This window comes from Macaca thibetana, chromosome 11 (assembly GCF_024542745.1).
Source record: "Macaca thibetana thibetana isolate TM-01 chromosome 11, ASM2454274v1, whole genome shotgun sequence".
Lineage (NCBI taxonomy): Eukaryota > Metazoa > Chordata > Mammalia > Primates > Cercopithecidae > Macaca > Macaca thibetana.
This window is the reverse complement of record NC_065588.1, coordinates 92,879,936-92,902,884: the sequence shown is the minus strand read 5'-3', so window position 1 is coordinate 92,902,884 and position 22,949 is coordinate 92,879,936. Positions and strand designations below refer to the sequence as shown.

The following is a 22,949-nucleotide window of genomic DNA, read 5'->3' as shown; positions in this document are numbered from 1 at the left end:
ACTATGCTATCTTATTTTAATAAAAAACTAATTTAAAAGAAGTTTGGAAAGGCAACCTGGATGAAGTTTCCTATGCAATACCCTTAAATCACTTAAAAGAGAAAAAAAAAATCCAAAATGTAGATATGCTAAATATTCTGTTAGCAGTTTGAAGCCTGGGAGTCAAAACATAGCCTTATAAGAGGAGGGGTCAGAATGAGAAGTTGGCTTTTTGATGTAAAAACAAAACAAAACAAAAAAAAAAAGACTTGAGCACACAATTACAAACAGCTGAGGCTGGGCACAGTGGCTCATGCCTGTGGTCCCAGCACTTTGGGAGACGGAGGAAAGCGGATTGCTTGAGCCCAGGAGTTCGAGACCATGCTGGGCAACATCATGAAACCCCATCTCTACAAAAAAAATACAAACAGCCAGGCATGGTAGCATGGGCCTGTGGTCCTAGCTACTCAGGAGGCTGAGGTGGGAGAATGGCTGAACCCAGGAGGTTGAGGCGGCAGTGAGCCATGCACACTACTGCACTGCAGCCAGGCTGGCAGAGCAAGACCCTGTCTCATAAATAAATAAAAATAAAAGTAATTTTTTAAAAGCCAATGTATATTCTTCTCCCCTAAAAAAAAAAAATCAGATAGAATTGATTTGACTTGAAATGCTACAAAATAGGAAAAATAATTAAATCCAACTACTGGTAATATAGTTAATAGACTGGTATTTAGGGAATATCAAGACATAAATGCAGGAAATATTAAAGCCAGGGGTTATTAGAACTGCTAATATCCCTGAGTTTCTTCATTAGTTCTGGTCCAAAATGGTACCATAAATTAGATTCTGTATTGATTATAAACAATAACCTGCTAAACCATAATGCTCCTTTGCTTAGAGTGGAATTTGGAATTGTTGACATCATCTCAACTACAGATTTGTTTAGGTTCCTACAAATAGTACTAGCAGAAAATTAGATGAAACAGTTGGGTTTCTTTGCAAGAGAAACAACTGGAAAACTTGGCTTATGACAAAAGTAGCCCCAGAGAGGAAGGAGAGTCTACAAAACCCAGTTATAATGGTGTAATCGGAACACAGCTATCAGAATGAATGAATTGCCAAAATTTCCTTAGAGAAGACAAACTTATTGTCCTAAGCAATAATTTTCTACATTAGGGTGTACAAAACCAAGGTCTTTTAGTCTTTGTATCCCTCTACTTAAGACTGGAAGGAGCAGTCAACTGGCCCAGCTGGCATCACTAGTCTTCCTCTTCAGGACCAGTTCCACCTGATTACATCTGATGGGGAAAAAGAAATCCTCAAAAGATGAGTTTGGAAGGGGAAATGGATGCTGTACAGAAAACAACAGCATCTTCGAAATCCCCAGCACTTGGATGGAGGAGCATTTCTGCCTCTTTTCTATGAGAAATTACATCTGCAAAGACACTGAATGTTCTGTTAGTAGACTAAGAGCAATGACATAAGCCACATGATGAATACTATTATTTGACCAGAAGTAGAAGATCAAGGACATCCAGTATGGATCCTAGGTGCAATCCTTTAACATAATCCTATGGAGTAACGTATAAAAAGCCAAAATGGACTTCCAGAGGTCAAATAACCAAGACAAGAAAATGGAAAAATTAATCCCCATAATGTAAAAATATTCCAAGTCATCTCACTTGGAAAGCTAATGAGTTATTATCAAAGGTTTGTCCCTCATTTGTGGGAACAAATTGGTCCATCTTAATTGATTAGAAATAAAACAGACACCTGATGAGATTATCCAGATCCACAGAGTCAGAAAATTTCTGAAAAACAGAGACAGGATATGAATTATTTAAGAGTTCTAAAGAGACTCAGGTTTTTCAAACCTTTTTATGATATCAAGTGACACATCAATTACTGATTTGGGGATAATTTTATTACAAGATCATGATATTGTAAAACATTCTGTAACGCACCCCAGTTGAAAATGATTGCCAAGGGAAATAAATTTATTTGTCTTCTTTAAAGAAAGAAAGTTTGACAATTATTTGAGCCATAACATCATTGTTTAGGAGAGCACCCTGAGGACTGATCATTAAGCTTTAACACTTGGATAAAAACTACCACTGAGGAGCAGACGTGGCTATAGAAGATTTCAGGACTTCTAAATAAATATTCAACATGTTCCTCATTGGTGAAAATTCTTTAGAGGACTCCTCATAAAAAACAGAGCCTCTTAATGCATCTCAAGAGTCTATCCTAATAGGATATTATACTCATGATTTTTTCTGGAATTAAAATTGTTTCACTTTTTAAAAAATAGAAGAAATTTTGTAAATTTTAAATTTTTTTTAAAAAGAAAACATAAAAAGAGCTGAGAAGATCTCTGAAAAAAATCATCCATGTATATTCTTCCCTCCCTAAAAAAAGCAAATAGAACAGATTTGACTTGAAATGCTACAAAATAGGAAAAATAATTAATTCCAATTACTGCTAACATAGTTAATAGACTGGTATTTAGGAGACAACAATACATAAATTCAGGAAATATTAAAGCCAAGCTTTATTAGAACTTCCACTACCCCTGAGCTTCTTCATTTGTTCTGGTCCAAATGTTTGAGTCATAACACTGCTGTTTAGGAGAGTACCCTAGGGACTGATCATTAAGCCTTAACACTTAGATAAAAACTACCACTGAGGAGCAGAGGTGGCCAAAGAAGATGTTCCTACCCATACTGCAAACTTGAGATGTCCGGGTATCTCGGTTCCAGTATATTCCCCAGTTTCAGTGGTGGGAGGCAGACACATACAGGGGAACCAGCACACTATGGCAGTACAAAGACCAGATTCAGTCATCATAAAACAAGGGGAAACCTCTCTTCCGGCTCTAAGAAGACCTGAGATTAGTAGTGAGACCAATATTTCTAAAAGAAAGATAAGGTTTATTTGCCATAAAAATAGGACTGAAGTACCAATGTCCTCCAAGCACTAGACAATAGCAAACAGCCATGGAAGCATTAGCTGAGAAAATGGATCTGAACACACCTCAGAAGTCTTCCAACAAAGACCAGACACCACTTGGCCTTGTGATCTCATACCACCCAACACCACCATCCAACTTCCTCATTCAAATTCTGGAAATTCAAATTTAACCAGACTCTTCCCTAACACTCCCAGGACAGACTTCCTCACCTTGAACATTGATAGCAACTGTCCATCCCAAATTCTTAGCTTGGTGAAAAATACTTCTCATGAACACATCTTTACTTCCTCTCTCATCTCCCAAGCTACTATCCTCTCCCCCACCCCACTCCTACCCTTATTGCATCTAAGCTTCTGTCGCACAGAATGACCTATAGAACTACAAGCACTCTATGACATTTCTAGCCTTGGGACCTTGGCACATTTGTTCTCTCTGCCTGGAATGTCCTTTCTACTGTTTGCTCTCCTGTTTTTCTGGCTCTCAGTATCGTTTCAGTATTCAAATTCAAGCCATCTGTCTTTCAGCTTTCAACTTCACATGTTCCTTAAACATTCCCCACTGTTAAGTTAGGTACTCCCCTGTTAATTTTCCCTAGCCCTCTTGCAATTAAAGCACATATTTACTTGTCTATGTCTCCACAGAGTGGATTTTTATATGAATAAATCCAGGGACTACAAAGGCAGAACCACAAAAAGAAGGCAAATCAATCAATATTTGTTGAATAAATAAAAGATTCCCCGCTTCTATACTCAGCATACTACCAGGCACATAGTGAACTTTCAATACATAATTGCTAAATGGATCGAAATTATTTGTTAGATGGATGAATAGATTGACAGATAACAAGTAAGTGCTACATACCAGAAATCTTGAATTTCAGTATTCTACTTTCTAACCTTCAACAACTATCCTTCTAGCTCCCTCAGACCCTCATTTTCTGGTCCTTGACCAGATGTCCTTGACCTCATAAAGATGTTCAGTCTCTTGATATTTCCATAGACACCAAGTCTTTAAATGCCTTCATGCCTTCCCTCCCTACTCAATCTGTATCCACCTTTTTAAAGCCATGAACTTTTAACTCATACCTTCATTTTTTAAAAAAATCTAATCCTCCACAAATGTCTGCTGTCACAAATATTCTGCTGTCATTAAGAACACTACATCGGCCAGGTGTGGTGGCTCAAGCCTGTAATCCCAGCACTTTGGGAGGCCAAGACGGGTGGATCACGAGGTCAGGAGATCGAGACCATCCTGGCTAACACAGTGAAACTCCGTCTCTACTAAAAACTACAAAAAAAAACTAGCTGGGGGAGGTGGCGGGTGCCTGTAGTCCCAGCTACTCGGGAGGCTGAGGCAGGAGAATGGCATAAACCCGGGAGGCGGAGCTTGCAGTGAGCCGAGATGGTGCCACTGCACTCCAGCCTGGGTGACAGAGCAAGACTCCGTCTCAAAAAAAAAAAAAAAAAAACACACCACATCAGGATAATGTCATACCACCATGCAGACCAAGATGTCTAAAAATTCATGGTCTCCAACTTCAGCTAGAACTTGGTGATGCTGGCCAGTCCCTTTACTTGGAGTCAACTCCCTCATCTATTCCTCCCCACTCTCCACATTGTCTTTACTTTCCCAGTTCAATTATCCACCCTCATGCTCCATTGATGGCAGATATCCTTGCCTCCCACTGTATCTGATACAGGTAAGAAGGTGTATTAGTTTGTTATCACACTGCTAATAAAGACACACCTGAGACTGGGTAATTTATAAAGAAAAGAGATTTAAAAGAGACTCACAGTTTTGCATGGCTGGGGAGGCCTTGGGAAACTTACAATCATGGAAGAAGAGGAAGCAAACACATCCTTCTTCACATGTCGGCAGGAGAGAGAAGAATGAGTGCCCAGTGAAGGAGCAGGCCTTTTATTAAACTATCAGATCTCGTGAGAACTAACTCACTTTCATGAGAACAGGATGGGGGAAACCTCCCCCATGATTCAACTATCTACACCTGGTCCCTCCCACAACACATAGGGATTATGGGAACTAAAATTTAAGATGAGATTTGGGTAGGGACACAGTCAAAGCATATCAAAAGGCATCAACTCAACTCCCTGCCTTCACACCAACAAACTTTTCTTATCTACATCTGTCTGTACCTCCTTTCCTTCTGTATCAAAAGATGAGGTGTCTGCCCTGCAGCCCACCCATCACTGAAGATGAATCCCTTTCTCTGTGCTTTCAAAATCATCCTCTATCGGCCTTGGCTCTGTGTATTAACCTCTCCCTCTTATTATCTTGAATTTCTCTTTGTTCTGGCTCTTCATTTTTAGCACACTATTATGCTAAATGTTCTCTATTAAACCCCTTTAGCTCCATATCCCCCTCCTAGCTTTGACCTACTTTTTTCCTTCTCTTATCAGCCAAGACATAGCATTATTCTCTACATCTTCATACATCATTCACTCAGCTAATGCCACCATAGCAAGGATCTGACTCTACCAAAAATTTTTTTAATATTCTGGCATGGTGGCATGCCTGTAGTCCCACCCACTGGAAGGCTGAGGTGGTAGGACCATTTAAACCCAGGAGTTCAAAACTGCAATGATCTAGGACTCTGCCACTGCATTCCAGCCTGGTTGACAGAGTGAGAGCCTATCTCAAAAAATACACACATAAAATCAACATATAATGAATTAGCAAGAAAGCAGAAGAATTTCCAGGCCAGAGTGAGACCTGATTAAAAATATCAACAAGGGAATTGGTCCATAAATCAGCAGTATCCATCTAAGAGAGACGGTACCTCAGCCAATGGACTTTAAGAATTCTAATTCCATTGTAAAGAATACACTAAGCTGGTAAAGTGTCACTCCAGTTCTATAATTTCCCTCATTTTGAGTCCTTCTGATTTTATTTGGCTTCTCATGTAGATTGCATGAAGTTCTGATAAAAAGAGAATCTCTCATTTCAGAATTCAGAACTGGAGGTACAGATTAGTTCCCTTGGTCAGGATGAATTATATACAGTGAAGCTGAAAGTTCATAATTAAATGTTAAGGTCAACACATTATTTTTAATAAAAAAAGAATCATTCATTTTAACAGAAATTTTATGTCAGGATTAAAAAAAGAAACGAAATACTGTTACCATCAAAAATTCCCATGAAGATGTAGAGGTTGCGTCTTTCTCGAATATTAAAAGAGCTTTTTGCATTAAGTAAATTGCTTTGGATAATGTATTCTTCTTTATTTTATTCATTATATTTAATTCTATAAAAACAAACATTTTATCAAAAAGGTGAGATTAAAAACTATCTTTCAAATTTTTGGAAATACCAGTTATCCCAATTTTAATTACCTGTAAAACAATCAGCGCTTCCAGATTGTTTAAACTTTTCCGGACTCTTGGTAGAAATATCTTTGCTAACAGTTGGAGTCTGCAAAACTGAAGAAGATGACTGTCATAACAATTAAGTATGTATCCAGGACAGGAAATATTTTTTAAATACTAAGGAGTAACTATTCATAAAGCTACTGCTTCCTCTATCATGTCATCTTTTTTTCATTAATAGATAAAAATTCATATAAATCTACTATAATGCAGTTTTATCAAATCCTGTTTTATTTGCCACAGTATACCTCAAGACAGAAGAAATTCCAAATTATAAAAATATTTGATTTTCTATCTCATCTTGAATAAAATCATCCTGAGGCTTGATAGAATCCAACCTACTTCTGTTGACTTTACCTTTTCACAAAGTACAGATGGCAAGTCCTGATACCAATACCAATAAGCTGTCAAAACTCTGTCCTCAATGCCCCTTCTAGAAAAACTGTTTCATCCAAGGTCCCTTCAAGAGCTCTGGGTACCACACGAATACCTCCACTCTCTTCCAGCTGTGACTGAAGAAATCAGAGCCTCTCTCAAGATTTTGAAGTAAAACATGAATTTGCCAGTTGTTCATACTGGTATACAATTGGGACTGACCATCATGGTGGTTCAGTAAAGACAGGAATGTGGATGAGGGGAAAAAAGGATACAGCTATACTAGCCCAGGAAGATGGAAACTGTAGCGCTGATTCTTGATTTTCAGGTCTGGTCCTTAAGAGACCTGGTAACCTTTTGGTCCTTGGAGGTATGCGAGGGTAGCTATAGTAACCTTACAGTAAACCCCTTTTACTGAGTTTTAATTATTTGTGCTAATGCACATGAGCCACCATGTGATGGTAATTGATTCATGAAAAGATGTTAACAGACACCATTAAAGAATAGAACACGTCTGCAGTGGCAAAGGGTAAGGAAACATCTGCATGGAGATAGTAATGCAGAGCAGAAAATAGCGCATCATTCTCTCAATACCAACGATATTATAAATGCTAATTAAGCTTTCCTGATTATAATTGTTGGAGATAAGAAGGATGAGACTGCAAAAAAATTCTGAATGCCAGATACAGATGCATCATATTTATGTCATGGTCATCAACAGGCAACCATTATTGAATAAGAATGCTAATGTAGGGAACATTAGTCTGGCAACAGCATACTAAAGAAAAACAAGGTAGGGGAACAAAGTGATCAGCTGTGCTAGGATGGCAATTCAATAAAGCCAAAAAAATAAAATCAAGGAAACCCAGAGATATTGCAAGGAAATAATAACTAATTCCATTTACATTTGAACTTAAGTCTTGCATCAATATCTTTAAGTGGTCTATGATCAAAACTCATTTGGTCTTCAAAGACTTATGGATGACAATTAGAGGAAGAGGTATTTAGTAACTCCATGAGTTAAAAAAAAAAAAAAAAAAAAAAAAAAACTCTAATCTTCCACTAAAGGAAATAATACAGTTACTACGTGAGAATTATGGGCTAGTTTCTTAAAACCCGACACAAAAATTCTATTTACATTTTGAAACATATTTCTGAACCAAATATTTTCAGCTCAGAACATGTTCAAGGTTATTATGCTAAGTAATTCATTTATGTATTAGAAAAAACTTTATCAAATTTTCAACTTATACATGATGCCACAGAGATATTTTAATTACTTGCTTCCCTCTACACCCAGCAGGTCATAGGAGAAGTAGTTTTTGAAACTATGTTAATGTTTAAAATAAAATGTAAAAAGATGAAGAGTATAAAAAAATAAAAGTATGGGGGAAAAAGGAAATTTTATATAAACAGAATGCAGGCAGGGCATAGTGGCTCACACCTGTAATCCCAGCACTTTGGGAAGCCAAGGCAGACAGATCATTTGAGGTCAGAAGTTCCGAGACCAGCCTGGCCAACATGGCAAAACCCCATCTCTACTTAAAAAAAAATACAAAAATTAGCCAGGTGTGGTAGCACACGCCTGTAGTCCCAGCTACTTGAGAGGCTAAAGCAGGAGAATTACTTGAACCTTGGAGGCAAGAGGTCACAGTGAGCTGAAATCACATCACTGCACTCCAGCCTGGGTGACAGAGTAAGACTGTCTCAAAAAAATAAAATAAAATAAAAAATAAAATAAAAAAAACACCACAGAATGCAAATACAAAAAAAGCAGTCACAAGTCCATATCAAATTGAAAAAAAATCTAAAAATCAAATTAATTCAAGTAAATTTGGACATAGTTCTCTGATGTATGATATTTTCTAGAGACAAAATGAACTGCAAATAAATCCTTAATTTACTTAGTAGGTTTTTAATAGCAGTATTGGTTTAATAATTTTGAAAGTACTCTGTTAATTTGCCAGGATAAAACAAATGAGTAATTACACTGATGTTGTTAGGAACCAGAATGCTCAATATGGGAGAAGGAAAATACAAAAATGGAGAAGGTAAGGAGAAACCTTTTAGTGTTAGAATTGGAGATACCAAAAAGAACTTGTGGTCAGGCGCAGTGGCTCACAACTGTAATCCCAGCACTTTGGGAGTCCTAGGCAGGCAGATCACTTGAGGTCAGGAATTTGAAATCAGCCTGGCCAACATGGTGAAACCCCATCTCCACTAAAAGTACAAAAATTAGCGGGACATGTTGGCATATGCCTGTAGACCCAGCTACTTGGGAAGCTAAGGCAGGAGAATTGCTTGAACCCAGGAGGCCAAGGTTGCAGAGAGCCGAGATCACATCACTGCACTCCAGCCTGGGCAACAGAGTGAGACTCCATCTCAAAAAAAAAAAAAAAAAAAAAAGAACTTGTGATTTAAATATATATACACATATATATATACACACACACACATATATATGTGTGTGTGTGTGTGTGTGTGTGTGTGTGTATTTCTTAGCTCTAGCTACTAAAAGGAGCCATTGACATCCCAATAGCAATGAGCACTCTTAGCTTACAGATCTTGGTTTCTAAATACCATTTCCTACCAAAAGGTACCAAATATCATTGGAAAAATAGCTTATTCCAGATCTGGGGGTAGAGAAAGCAAAAGATAAGTCTAGAATATTTTGTTGTAGAGAAAGCAAAAAAAATCTCAAAGAATAATGGGGACTATATTAGTGTGTTTTCATGCTGCTGATAGAGACATACCTGAGACTGGGTAATTTATACAGGAAAAAGGATTTAATGGACTTACAGTTCCATGTGGCTAGTGAAGCCTCACAATCATGGCAGAAGGCAAAGAGGAGCAAGTCACATCTCACATGGATGGCAGCAGGCAGAGAGAGAACTTGTGGAGGGGAACTCCTCTTTATAAAACCATCAGATCTTGTGAGACTTATTCGCTATCATGAGAACAGCACGGGAAAGACTTGCCCCCATTATTCAATTACCTCCAACCGGGTCCCTCCCACAACATGTGGGAATTCAAGATGAGATTCAGGTGGGGACACAGCCAAACCATATCAGGGACATATCAAAGGAACACAGGATCCAGTATGAAGGGCCTCCCTCCCACTGGCAAAATTTACGACTTTAAGCATCACAAAGAACAATGATGGCAAGTGACTTTAAAAGATTAGTAAAAAAGGAATCTGATCCATAGTGTTACTCAAAAAATTAAAAGAGGCAAAGTGGGGACAGCTCTTGTTTACAAAAGAATGTTACCAAATAAATCTAGAAGGAATAATTCAATTAGAAAATCATCACGTACAAACACTAACAATTAATTCAGGAAGGTTCACCAACGGAGAGTAAGATCATTGGGTGAAAGTCTGTTGGGGAACAAGATATTCATTCCTACATCACCAACAGCACCAATTAGTTTTTCACTACAAAGGGGAGAGGGACATTTACAATGCAGAGATCTGGCAGACATCAGCTTAATAAAACGATAGCACTTTGCCTCACCAATGATAAAACAAATAGCCAATGTGTGCAATCTAATGTGATACAATGGGATATAAACAGCATCACCTGCATGGTCATGAGGAAACTACTAGGAAAGATCAGATTGTGGAACATGTCTTCAAAAATATCAACGTTATGAAAGAAAAAAAAGAAGTTGGAGGAGTTATTCTAGATTAAGGAAGAATACAACAACCAAATGCAATAAGTGATTTTTGATTACTTCCTAGATCATTTTAAATAAAACCCATTTTCCCCAAAAAGGATATTTGGGAACAATTATGGCAATCTGAAAATTAGATGCATAATAGAGCATGTTCTCAGACATATGTGAGAGCTAAAAAATAAAGTTTATCTCATGGAGGTAGAGAGTCGAATGACAGTTACCAGAAGCTGGGAAGGGATTGGGGGTGTGGGGATAATGAGAGATTGCTTAATGAGTACAAACATATTGTTAAATAGAAGAAAAAAGTTCTAGTGTTCAATAGGACAATAGGGTGGCTATAGTTAACAATAATTTATCTCACATTTCAAAATAGCTAGAAGATTTGAGATGTTCTCAACACAAATAACTGATAAATGTTTGAGATGATAAATATTCTAATTACCCTGGGTTGAGTTTTGTACATTGTATGCACATGCTAAATTCTGCATGTATCCCATAAATATGTACAATTACTATATGCCAATTAAAAATGTAAAACTATAAAACATTTAGAAGAAAATGTAAGAAAATCTTCATGATCTGGGGTTAGGTAAGGAGTTCTTAGACAAGACACCAAAATCATATTACATAAAAGTAAACAAATGATCAATTGGATGCTGAAAAATAATTGACTGTATAATCAATAATATTTTTTATCAGTGTTACCTTTCTTCAGAGTGATAATGGTATTATGGTTATTTGAGAGAATGCCCTCATCATTAGGTGATAAAGTTTTCAGGGCTAAAATATATCATAATGTCTGCGACTTCTCAGCATATGGATATGTGCATGTATATGTATATATCTCTACACATACATAATATATTGATATCATAGGTATATACATCTATAGATGTATATACATAGATATACAAATATATGTATTTATATGTGCATGTAAAGAGAAAGACAATAAACGTGGCAAAATGTCGTGATCGGTGGATTTAGGTGAAGGTTATGTGGATGGTCACTACACTATTCTTTCAACTTACTGAAGGTTCAAAAATTGTTAAACAAAAAGTTGGAGGGAACAGTTTACCACAGTTAATTTGGTTTTATCCATATGGATATCCAATTATCCAATGAATATGAGGTATTCTATCACTTTAAAATAAACCTTGAATTACATTAGAGCAAGATCCCCTACACTCACCTGATTTTTTTTCCTTCAGGAATGTCTTAGCTATTTATGTCTTCTACCTACATTTTGTAAAAAGATTGTAAAGATCTACCAAAAAAAAATCCTACTGGAATTTTTATTGAAACTGCATTGAGTCTATAGATCTATTTGAAGAAAACTGAAATCAGAATAATCTTTCTGATTATTTGGTCTTCTTATCAATAAACACAATCTACCTTCATTTATATTGTTCTTTAACATTTTTCAGTAAAGTCTTAAAATTTTTTGCATACTTGTAGCTCTTTGGTTAGACTGGATCCCTTGGTACCTTACAGTTTTTATTGATTTAAAAAGTTGTCTTTTTATTATATTTGCTAACTGCTTGTTGCTGTCCTATAGAAATTACATATTATATATTACATGTTATATATTATATATTATTATTTTTGTTCATACTGATAGTTTCTTTTGCATTTTCTAGGTAGACAATCACCATAATCTGGAAATAACAGTTTTGTTTCTTCTTTTCTGATCCTTATATCTTTATTTTTCTTATCTTCTTGCATTGGCTAGAATTCAGTATAAATATTTTTTCATCTTCCTGCACTAATCAGCAGTGTGTCTACATTGCCCACTCTTAAATTAACCAGGATTTGAATAAATCTATGTAGCTCTACATACAATATGATTTGAATGCTTTACACATCCCTTCCAGGAACTCATCCCTAACTTTCTTATTTGATATAGATATTTCTGTGTGCCCGTAATACTTTGAGCCCACCCCTATTACAAAATGTATCAATCTCAACTGATATAGTTGGCTTACTTATCTAGAAGCTCAAAAGTAGAGACTGTCTTATTTGTACCTAGCCTAATATGATGCCTGGATTTTAGTAGGTACTCAATAAATATTTCCTTGGTTGAATTAACAAAACTTAATTTACTATAACACAAACACACATAATTAATTAAACTTTTTAAGATCTTCTTAAAAACTAACTGATTTAATATGCAAAGTGTAAAGCAATAAGGAAAGATTTAATCATGTTTTTATTGATATTAATTAGGAAAGTAGAAAAAAATGAAATTTATCTGAAAATGTCAGTCGACAAGAACACAGTTTTCAAATTAAATTGATTCTATACTGGAGTCTGACTTAAAATTGATTCAGAATAGTTACTTGCTTTAATGACTACTACCTTGCAATTTGTCCAGAAGCACAACAGCTATTCGATGCTGAGCTTGAATTAGTTCAAGATGCAAATCCATCATGAAACTATTTGAGGCAAGTGGTTTGTAAGTATCTCCATCTATATGGTGGGTACGCTTTGGTCCAACAGAGTTGAAATAAAAAGAAATATGGTTATCAAAACACACAAAAACAGCTGTATACTATTATCACTCAAGTTATCATCATCTTATTTTTAACCATTACATCCTGCTCGCTTCTTAGTCCTTTGCAGTTAGCTTAAACACTAATAAATATGCCCTTAGAATTCATCAGTGTCCTCTTCATTAACAAATTCAAAGACTCCTCACTCTCCTAGATCTCTTCTGGGAAGAGGGAAATATATTTCTGGCCTATGAGAGGTAAGCCACTACAAGTCATGCTTTAATTACGTACTTTCAAGGCCAGTCCTCTTCCCAGTTAAGTAAAACTTCAATCTAATTTAAGACTTTTCTATTCTTACCTTGGCATAGTAGTGGTCAATTACTGATGATCCATTTGGCAAAGAGGTTAACATGCAATTCAAATTTATTCCACCGATTGCTTTGTCAAGAAGTTTATAAGCAAAAAGTAACTGTTCCACAGGATTTTTCTAAAATTATTTTATAAACAAAAAAGAAAAAGAAAACTTAAGGGAAAATCAAATGCAACATTTCCAATTTTTGACAATAATTCAAAACCATATAACAGAAATTTAAATAGTCTAACATTAACAATCTTATGTTTCTAAGTAAATGTATTTATCTGTGACTAAATGTGGAGTGCTATCAATATGGGTGAAAATAATAAATAAATTTCACCATTTTTCCAGATACAAATCAAGCCTTTCACAAACATGTATTAATACATATAACTTCCACTTATGGTTTGCAAAATTCTGATTGTACCAAATAGAGGTAAATTTTTAAAATAGAGTTCACATAGTTTGTCACTTTCACATATCTAATTTGAAAAGCATTTTTAAAAACAATTTCAGAATCTCAGACTAGAAATTTAGAGTCCATCAACCCAACAGTCTATATTAGTCTACATAATGATTTTCAAAAACTAAATGCTTTTTAATGTAATCATTCTCACAGAGAGGCAAATATAGAGAATAATATAAAAAGCAACCAGTTTTGCCCAAACTTTCAAATTTTCCATATTTTTCCAGATTTTTTAAGGAAATAAAGCATACAGATATATGCATGTAATTTAAATCCCCTATATAACTGTCCACAGTGCCACTCCTCTGAGAGGTAGCCACTGTCCTTGAATTTGGTTTTACTATTTTTGCATGTTTTTAAACTTTTACTACATGTATATGTATCCTTAACCATATGCAATATCACTTTGCATATTTTTAATTCTTTCTTATAAAATTCTGTAGGCTCCTTTTAAAACTCAACCATATGTTGTTGAAACTTATTCCTGCTGGTATATGTAACTCAATGGGTCAGTCAGGGATTGGTTATGAACGCAAAACTACTCTACATATTTCAAGCAAAAGAAGACTTAATACACAGAATTAGAGGTGTTCATCACCATTGCAAGGCATGGAAGAGCCAAGATCAAGAGAGGTGCCAGTGACAATTTTGCTTCATGTGATTCTCAAGAGTTTGCTCAGAAGCCTCTGTGAACCTAAGACTCTAGAAGGTAGCTGACAACAACCTCAAGCACCTATTACACTGAAGCAGGTGAATTCCAAGAGTTTGCTCAGCATGCCTGGTAAACTCATATCATCCATCTGACACTGTGGATTAAGAACTATCTCTTCTCTTCTGCATTACAGATTCATGCAAATGCCCCTCATTGGAAGACTAATTTAAAACTGTACAGAAATGAGACACTGGAAATATAGTTCCAGGTTTCCCCCCTATAATGCGAAGGTAATTACAGAAGGGAATTGCAATGATGCCAAGTTTACTTTAGTACAAGCCTACTCCAGTTCATTCATCCTCATAGCTACAATGAAATGGTATTACTTGGAGGAATATATCACAATTTATCCACTCTTCTGCCAATGGACATTTAGATTACTATTTCTAAGGCCAGGAGCAGTGGCTCACGCCTGTAACCCCAGCACTTGGGGAGGCCAAGGCAGGCGGATCACCTGAAGTCAGGAGTTCAAGACCAGCCTGGTCAACACTCTGAAACCATGTCTCTACCAAAAAATACAAAAATTAGTCGGACATGATGGTGAGGACCTGTAGTGCCAGCTACTTGGGAGACTGAGGCATGCGAATCACTTCAACCCAGGAGGTGGAGGCTGCAGTGAGCCCTGATCATGCCACTGCACTCCAGCCTGGGTGACAGAGTGAGACCCTGTTTCAAAAAACAACAACAAAAAAGATTACTATTACTAAATATGCTGCAATGTATCGTACTTGTCTGTGAATAAGCACAAAGTTGATAGTTTCTTTTTTTTTTTTTTTTTTTTTTTTGAGATGTAGTTACACTCTTGTTGCCCAGACTGGAGTGCAATGGCATGATCTCAGCTCACTGCAACCTCCACCTCCCAGGTTCAAGCAATTCTCCTGCCTCAGCCTCCCAAGTAGCTGGAATAACAGGCATGTGCCACCACGCCCAGCTAATTTTGTATTTTTAGTAGACACGGGGCTTCTCCATGTAAGTCAGGCTTGTCTCGACCTCCTGACCTCAGGTGATCCACCCACGTCGGCCTCCAAAAGTGCTGGGATTACAGGCATGAGCCACCATGCCCAGCCCAAAGTTGATACTTTCTTTACAGTTCTTACACCTTTTCTCTGCTTTCTTTTTTTACTTATCTGTCTAAGACTTCCAGGACATGCTGAACAGAAGAATGACAGATATCTTTATATGGTTACACCACTATTAAAGGGCTGCTTTTAATCTTTTACCATAGGTATAGCATTTACTCAAGGTCTTTGGATGACACCCTTTATTAGATACAGAGGTTCTTGTATATTCCTAACTACTAAGAGTTATTTTTTTAAGGATGGTTGTTTTTAAAGAAGATGGTTGTTGAATATTATCAAATGCTTTTTTTGCGTCTCTTTGTCTAAGTGAAGCAGTCACATGTTTTCCTTTCATCAGCTAATGCAATGTATTGCACTATATATTTCTAGTGTTAAATCATCCTGGCATTCCTAGAATATAAACAATTTTACACAATACATACACACACACACACACACACACATGCAAACACACACACACATTCAAGAATTGCAGGCTCAGGAAGGTTCTTAAGTAACCCAAGTAGTGTAAATTCAAATTAAAAACCTACTTGAGGGCAGGTCCCAAGATTATAAATCATTAGGAGGAGGAATTTTCTCCTATCCACTCCTCTTCTCACTACCCAAGTTGAGGTATCTCCTTATATACATAGGCAGAGGCAGGATTTTTTGGTTTTGGGGAGGGTTTTTTGTCTTGTCTTGTTTTGTTATGCAACAGGGTCTCACTCCAGCCTAGAATAGAGTGCAGTGGCACAATCTTGGCTCACTGCAGCCTTGATTTCCCAGACTCAGGTGATCCTCCCACCTCAGCCTCCCAAGTAGCTGGGACTACAGGCACATGCCATCACACCCAGCTAATTTTTATTTTTATTTTTTTTGCAGAGTCATGGTTTCACCATATTGCCCCGGCTGGTCTCAATCTTCTGGGCTCAAGCGATCCACCCACCTTGGCCTCCCCAAAGGGCTAGGATAAAAGGAGTGAGCCACCACCCCCAGGCCAGAGATTTTTTTCCTAGTCTACCTTTTCCTAGGATATAATAATCTTTTGTAGGTTCTAACTTTATGTACAAGTCTCCTTTCTAACTCCCATCTTTCATGTGCCCAAGCCTCATCGCTCGTCCCTGGATGGTTGTCAAAAATCTAAGCATCTTTGTATAATAACTATGCCCATCAATCTACTGCAGCATCCACTCATAAACTTACCATGCTAGTTTTCAGTTCTCTTTTCTATTTTGGCCCCTGGGATTTACCTTACTTTCTCATGAGCTCTGCAACATGCTTGAGGATATTTGTTCAAATCTGTCCAAAATCTCTAAGTGTTTTCTCCCAGGAGGATGTTCAAGTCATCTTGCCATTTTGCTAGAAACAGAAGTCTCTAAAGATATCCTTATATATATATATATATATATAGAGAGAGAGAGAGAGAGAGAGAGAGAGAGAGACAGAGTCTCACTTCGTTGCCCAGGCTGGAGTGCAGTGGTGCGATCTCAGCTCACTGCAACCTCCGCCTCCCAGGTTCAAGCAATTCTTGCACCTCAGCCTCCCAAGTAGCTGGGACTACAGGCAGGCACCACAACGCCTGGCTAATTTTTTTATTTTTAGTAAAGACAGGGTTTTGCCATGTTGGCCAGGCTGGTGTCAAACTTCTGATATTAAGTGATCTGCCCACCTCGGCCTCCCAAAGTGCTGGGATTACAGGTGTGAACCTCCGTGCCCAGCCAGGATATCTTTTGAACATCAAAAAATTTTGAAGACTCCACACACTCACATTCTATCATCATCATCATCACCATCACTACCACCACCATCTTCATCTTTATGATCTTCATCATCCTCATCACAGTCAACATTTAACTAAAACATGCTCCAGGTATAGGGCTAAATGTTTTACTAAAAATCTTTTAGTTGACATAGCCCAGTATAAGGTAGATACAAATTAGTTATAATTTTATAACTCATTTGTTGAAGAAAGAAATGCTCTGTGTTCAGCAAAACTTTAAAATAAGTTTTCTTTCATTTAATCACAATAGCGTCTCATACATTTTTAAATAGTAGCATGTATATATGCAAGTTATATAATTTATCCCACCTACAGATTCTGCTGGGTGAACATATGAATTGTGGATTCTCCTTACAATAAACTGTCATTTTTCCCCCCAACTCCATTCCCCTTTCAGTGAGTCAAAAAACCTAAGTTGAGATTCAGTGCTTTACATAAGACATAACAGAAAAACAGCAGCTATCATGTGCCAGGTACTAGTTTCATATTACAAATATCTCATTTAAACTATATAACAACTCAGTGGAATAGGTACTATTATAATTTTCCAGATGAGGATACTTATACTCAAAAAGACAAAATAATTCATTCAGAATCACACAAATAGTCAATATCAGAGTCCGAACTCAACCACAGGTTTCCACACCAAATGCTATGCTCTTCGACCATGCCAAAGAAACTATGTCTACCATATGCGCAGTACAGCTGAGCAGATTGTGTATTGCATAACTTTAGGGGGTACAATTCACACTGTTGTCATCACAGACTTCTCTGTATTTATTTTGACGATTTCCCAGCAGATGGTAATAAATCATCTTTCAGAGAGGGTACATTTTTCTTATTTAAATAATAATATCAAAAGTTCATAAATGGTCTCTTGTTTCTTTATTGTGGGAAAATTGCCACCTTAAAAGAAATCCATTTCTTATAGTGGTTTTAATTGCCAGAAAATTTCTCTCTCAAGGCAAAATCTAGCACTCTGTACCTATGAGTAGGATTTCTATATCTGCCCTACTCTGCCTCAGAGAATAAGTGCTAGCCCATAAGCCAGTGATTCTCAAACTCTAATGTCCTTAAAAATCCACCAGAGAGGCTGGGCGCAATGGCTCACACCTGTAATCCCAGCACGTTGGGAGGCTGAAGTGGGCAGATCACGAGGTCAGGAGATCGAGACCATCCTGGCTAACATGGTGAAACCCCATCTCCACTAAAAATACAAAAAATTAGCCAGGTGTGGTGGCACACACCTGTAATCCCAGCTACTCGGGAGGCTGAGGCAGGAGACTCGCTTGAACCCGGGAGGCAGCAGTTGCAGTGAGCTGAGATCGCACCACTGCACTCCAGCCTGGGCAACAGAGCAAGGCTCCGCCTCAAAAAAAAAAAAAAAAATCTACCGGAGGAACTTTTAAGAATCTCACACCTGAAGTTATGATTGCACATGTCTGGAGTGAGAAATAGGAAGCTGCATACTTAGCAGACACTGTGAGTGATCCCTGGGAAAAACATTGGCAGACAGCTATTATGCCACCTCCTATCTCTTATGCAAGTCAGTCTCTGTTCTCAATTTAAGATTTCTCAAATCTAGCTCTCTTCAGAAGACACAAGACAGCATAAAGTACGCAGTTTGCATCCCCTGAAACTTAGCATTAGAAGAGGAACATGCATTTGGAAAGTAAATTCAGAATGACCCCACAGTCCTCCTGTACATTCATGATGGCATTTGATTGGTACCATTTCTTAGGACTTTATCTATTATACCAAGTATGGAAGAGAATAGATAAAATAACACTTTTAAAATTAGCACTTATTCTTATATTTCAGAGGGCTCCCAAATATAAATGTGAGGGGTGGTGGCATGTTATTAAAAGTCAAGAAAAGTCATTTACATCTCTGTATTATATAAATATCTTTTATACAAATATCTTGAAGACATTATTATTGAGGACAGGGGTTACTCCTAGGTAGGGGAAAGGCAAGGTGATCAAGAGAGGTTAGCAAACAAGGTGAGTTTTATCTATACTAGTAATATTTTGTTTCTTAAGCTAGCATATGAGGAAATAGTAAATTATAATGGGGCTTCATTACAATATTCTTCATAAAAGGTAGAAAAATGTCCCTATAGTTCTCAATATATAAAACCATATAATCCTCAAATTTTAAATATTCAAAATTATTTCTACAATTAACCATTACGCATTTACAAATTTAATATTATTTGAAAATAAAAATTCATGTTTCACCTAAATTTTCTAAATATGTAGTAATACCTGTAATATTGGAAGAATTCTTGTGGTCCCTTTTGGAGCTCCAGGGAATTCATTAGTCCCTTCTCTTAAAGGTACGTCTGGAAAAGAAAGAAAAGAGGAAAGCAATGAAGGATAGCAGGGAAGGAAAAAGAGGAGATTAAAAAAAAAGGAAAAGTAAGAAGAGGAAGAGGACAAGGCAAGAGCGAGGAGGAAACGAAGGAAGGACCAAAGGAATAAAAAGGAGGAAAGAGAAAAATGGAAATATAGCAGTGAAGCATAATCATAAAAAACTTTATGCTAAATTAATTACTTTTTAGTTACCCATAATCTTAGAAATGATTCACACTAGAATGTGACTAAGCACCAAATTATTTACTCCATGTAATTAAATTTTTTTCTTCTATAAGGTAATTTTTAAAAAATCTTGTAACAAACCAAATCAAATATATATCAACAAATCAGTATCATCTTTCTCTGTATTCTATAAGGTCCATTTAAAATCTTTCAGAGGCCAGGTGCGGCGGCTTACAACTGTAATCCCAGCACTTTGGGAGGCCGAGGCGAGTAGATCACCTGAGGTCAGGAGTTCGAGACCAGCCTGGCCAACATGATGAAACCCCACCTCTACTAAAAATACAAAAATTAGCCAGGCGTGGTGGCGCATGCCTGTAATCCCAGCTACTAGGGGGTGCTGAGGCAGGAGAACTGCTTGAACCCAGACGGCAGAGGTTGCAGTGAGCCAAGATCAAGCCACTGTCACTCCAGCCTGGGCGACAGAGCAAGACTTCATCTCAAAATATAAATAAATAAATAAATAAATAAATAAATAAATAAATAAATAAATAAGCTTTCAGAAAATAACAGCATAGAAACGTCATCAATTTGGACAAATATCAGAGAAGACTTGTACTTTATGTTTTATGTGGCAACAAGGTGCTAAGAATAACATTCTTAGAAGTTATAAGAATTTATATATCTAAATGGGGACAACCTCTCATTACATAAATATAGAAGTTTTCAAATGTATAAATGGATTATGCTCCAATATTGATTAGCTCTTCAGAAATGAAACATGTTGACAAAGAATCAATAACTTAAATTTTATTTAGCCCATTTATAATGATATAAAACAATAATCTCCCCCACAGTAACTAGTAAATAAAACAATAACATTAAGTAAGAAATAGACTTCTTTTTTTGTTTGTTTGTTTGTTTGTTTGTTTTGAGATGGAGTCTCACTCTGTTGCCCAGGCTAGAGTGCAGTGGTGTGATCTCGGCTCACTGTAACCTCCACCTCTCAGGTTCAGGTGATTCTCCTGCCTCAGCCTCCCGAGCAGCTGGGACTAAAGGCACATGCCACCATGCTTGGCTAATTTTTGTATTTTTAGTAGAAGCAGGGTTTCACCATGTTGGCCATGCTGGTCTTGAACTCCTGACCTCATGTGATCCACCTGGCTCAGCCTACCAAAGTGCTGGGATTATAGGCATAAGCCACTGTGCCCGGCCAGAAATAGACATTTTTAAAAAGTAATCAGTAATGGATAATGTAGAAAAATTCTCTTGGCTGAAGAAAAGCTGGAAACTATATATTTTTAAATCTACAAGCTAAGAAGATGGTGAAAATAAATAAATACATACATACATACATACATACATACATACATACATGCATGGCCAGGATCTTAGGAAGGAAGTGTGGAGGAAAAAAACAATTTTTCCCTGTTCTCATGCCACAACAATCAACACAGATTTCTGTGACCAAATGTGGAGTGGGGGGGTCCCCACATACCAAACATGCAACCAATTCTGCAGTGGACACCAGCTGGGTATTCTCCAACCCTGTTCACTTCCAACACTACCTTGCAGATAGAGTCAGATCACACAGATTGAGGACTCAGTCCCATGAGACTGCTGCTTCCCCCCACCCTGCTCCCTGCTTCCAAAGCTGACCATAAGCCCCAGCTGGTTTTACCTGTGCTTCTGACCAACTGGCTACAAACTAAGGTTCCCATGGTCCCCTTCCTGGGTCTGATTAATTTGCAAGAGTGGCTCACAGAACTCAGGGAAACAGTTATGTTTATCATTTTATCATAAAGGTTATTACAAAGGATACAGATAAAGAGATACATAGCACAAGGCATAAAGGAAGGGGCATGGCACTTCCTTGCCCTCTCAGGACCACCACCCCCCAGGAACCTCCAAGTGCTCAGCTATCCAGAAGTTCTCTATACCATGTCCTCATGGACCTTTTATGGAGACTTCATTAGATACGCATAAATTGACGGATGTACAGCTGTGCAGAAATGTGATTGGACAAAAAGGGTATGATCTAATACCCTTTAGAAGTCCATTGCTATGATTTGAATATTTGTCTCCTCCAAACTCATGTTGAAATTTAATCCTCAATGTGGTAGTATTGAGAGATAGATCCCATAAGAGATGACTGGGTCACGAGGGCTCTCCTCACATGAATAGGCTAACTCATTCATAGACTAATGGATTAACAGGTTAATGGATTGATGAGTTATCATGGGAGTGGGACTGGTGACTTTTTTTTTTTTTTCTGGAAACATATTAAGTTTATTTTTTAAAAAATACCTTACACTCACTCATATTTTACTTACTGGTCCTGTTTTATGTCATTTCAGAGTTTTGTATCTTTTTTTAATTTATTATACTTTAAGTTCTGGGATACATGTGCAGGACGCGCAGGTTACATAGGTATACACGTGCCACGGTGGTTTGCTGCACCCATCAACCCATTATCTATATTAGGTATTTCTCCTAATGCTATCCTTCCCCTAACCCCCCACCCCGACTGGACTGGTGACTTTATAAGAAGAGGAAGAGGTTGGGTGCAGTGGCTCATACCTGTAATCTCAGCACTTTGGGAGGCCGAGGCGGGTGGATCACCTGAGGTCAGGAATTCAAGACCAGCCTGGCCAACATGGTGAAACTCTGTCTCTACTAAAAATACAAAAAAAATTAGCTGGCGTGGTGGCTCATGCCTGTAATCCCAGCTACTCGGGAGGCTGAGGCGAGAGAATCACTTGAACCCAGGAGGCGGAGGCTGCAGTGAGCCAAGATCGTGCCACCGCACTCCAGCCTGGGTGAAAGAGTGAGACTCTGTCTCAAAGGAAAAAAAAAAAAAAAAAAAAAGGAAGAGATTCCTGAGGTAGCTTCCTCAGCCCCCTATCATTGATGCCCTGCACCACCTCAGACACTGCAGAAAGTCTCCATGAGTAAGAAAGCCCTCACCAGATGCAGCCCCTAGACTTTGCATTTCTCAGCCTCCACAACTGTAAGAAATAAGGTCCTTTTCTTTATAAATTACTCAGTTTCGGGTATTCTGTTATAAGCAACAGAAAATGGACTAAGATACCCAGCAAGGCCTGTCTGTTCAGATTCCTCTTGGCCTTGCTGTACCACATTCCTTCCTCCTGGGTATGGGGCAGGA

At 37.5% G+C, this 22,949-nt stretch overlaps 1 protein-coding gene across 2 annotated transcripts in view; it reads right to left on the bottom strand.

The window, feature by feature from the left end:
- The window catches only part of CFAP54 (cilia and flagella associated protein 54), a 382,780-nt gene that overhangs the window by 303,929 nt on the left and 55,902 nt on the right, over positions 1–22,949 (bottom strand). For both annotated transcript variants that reach the window (XM_050749308.1, XM_050749309.1), the window contains exons 15-19: positions 19,514–19,590; positions 13,234–13,362; positions 12,742–12,868; positions 6,301–6,387; positions 6,091–6,212 (exon numbers count right to left, since the gene is read on the bottom strand). In XM_050749308.1, coding sequence (XP_050605265.1) covers positions 6,091–6,212; positions 6,301–6,387; positions 12,742–12,868; positions 13,234–13,362; positions 19,514–19,590 — 542 coding nt within the window. The remainder of the gene's footprint in view (positions 1–6,090; positions 6,213–6,300; positions 6,388–12,741; positions 12,869–13,233; positions 13,363–19,513; positions 19,591–22,949) is intronic.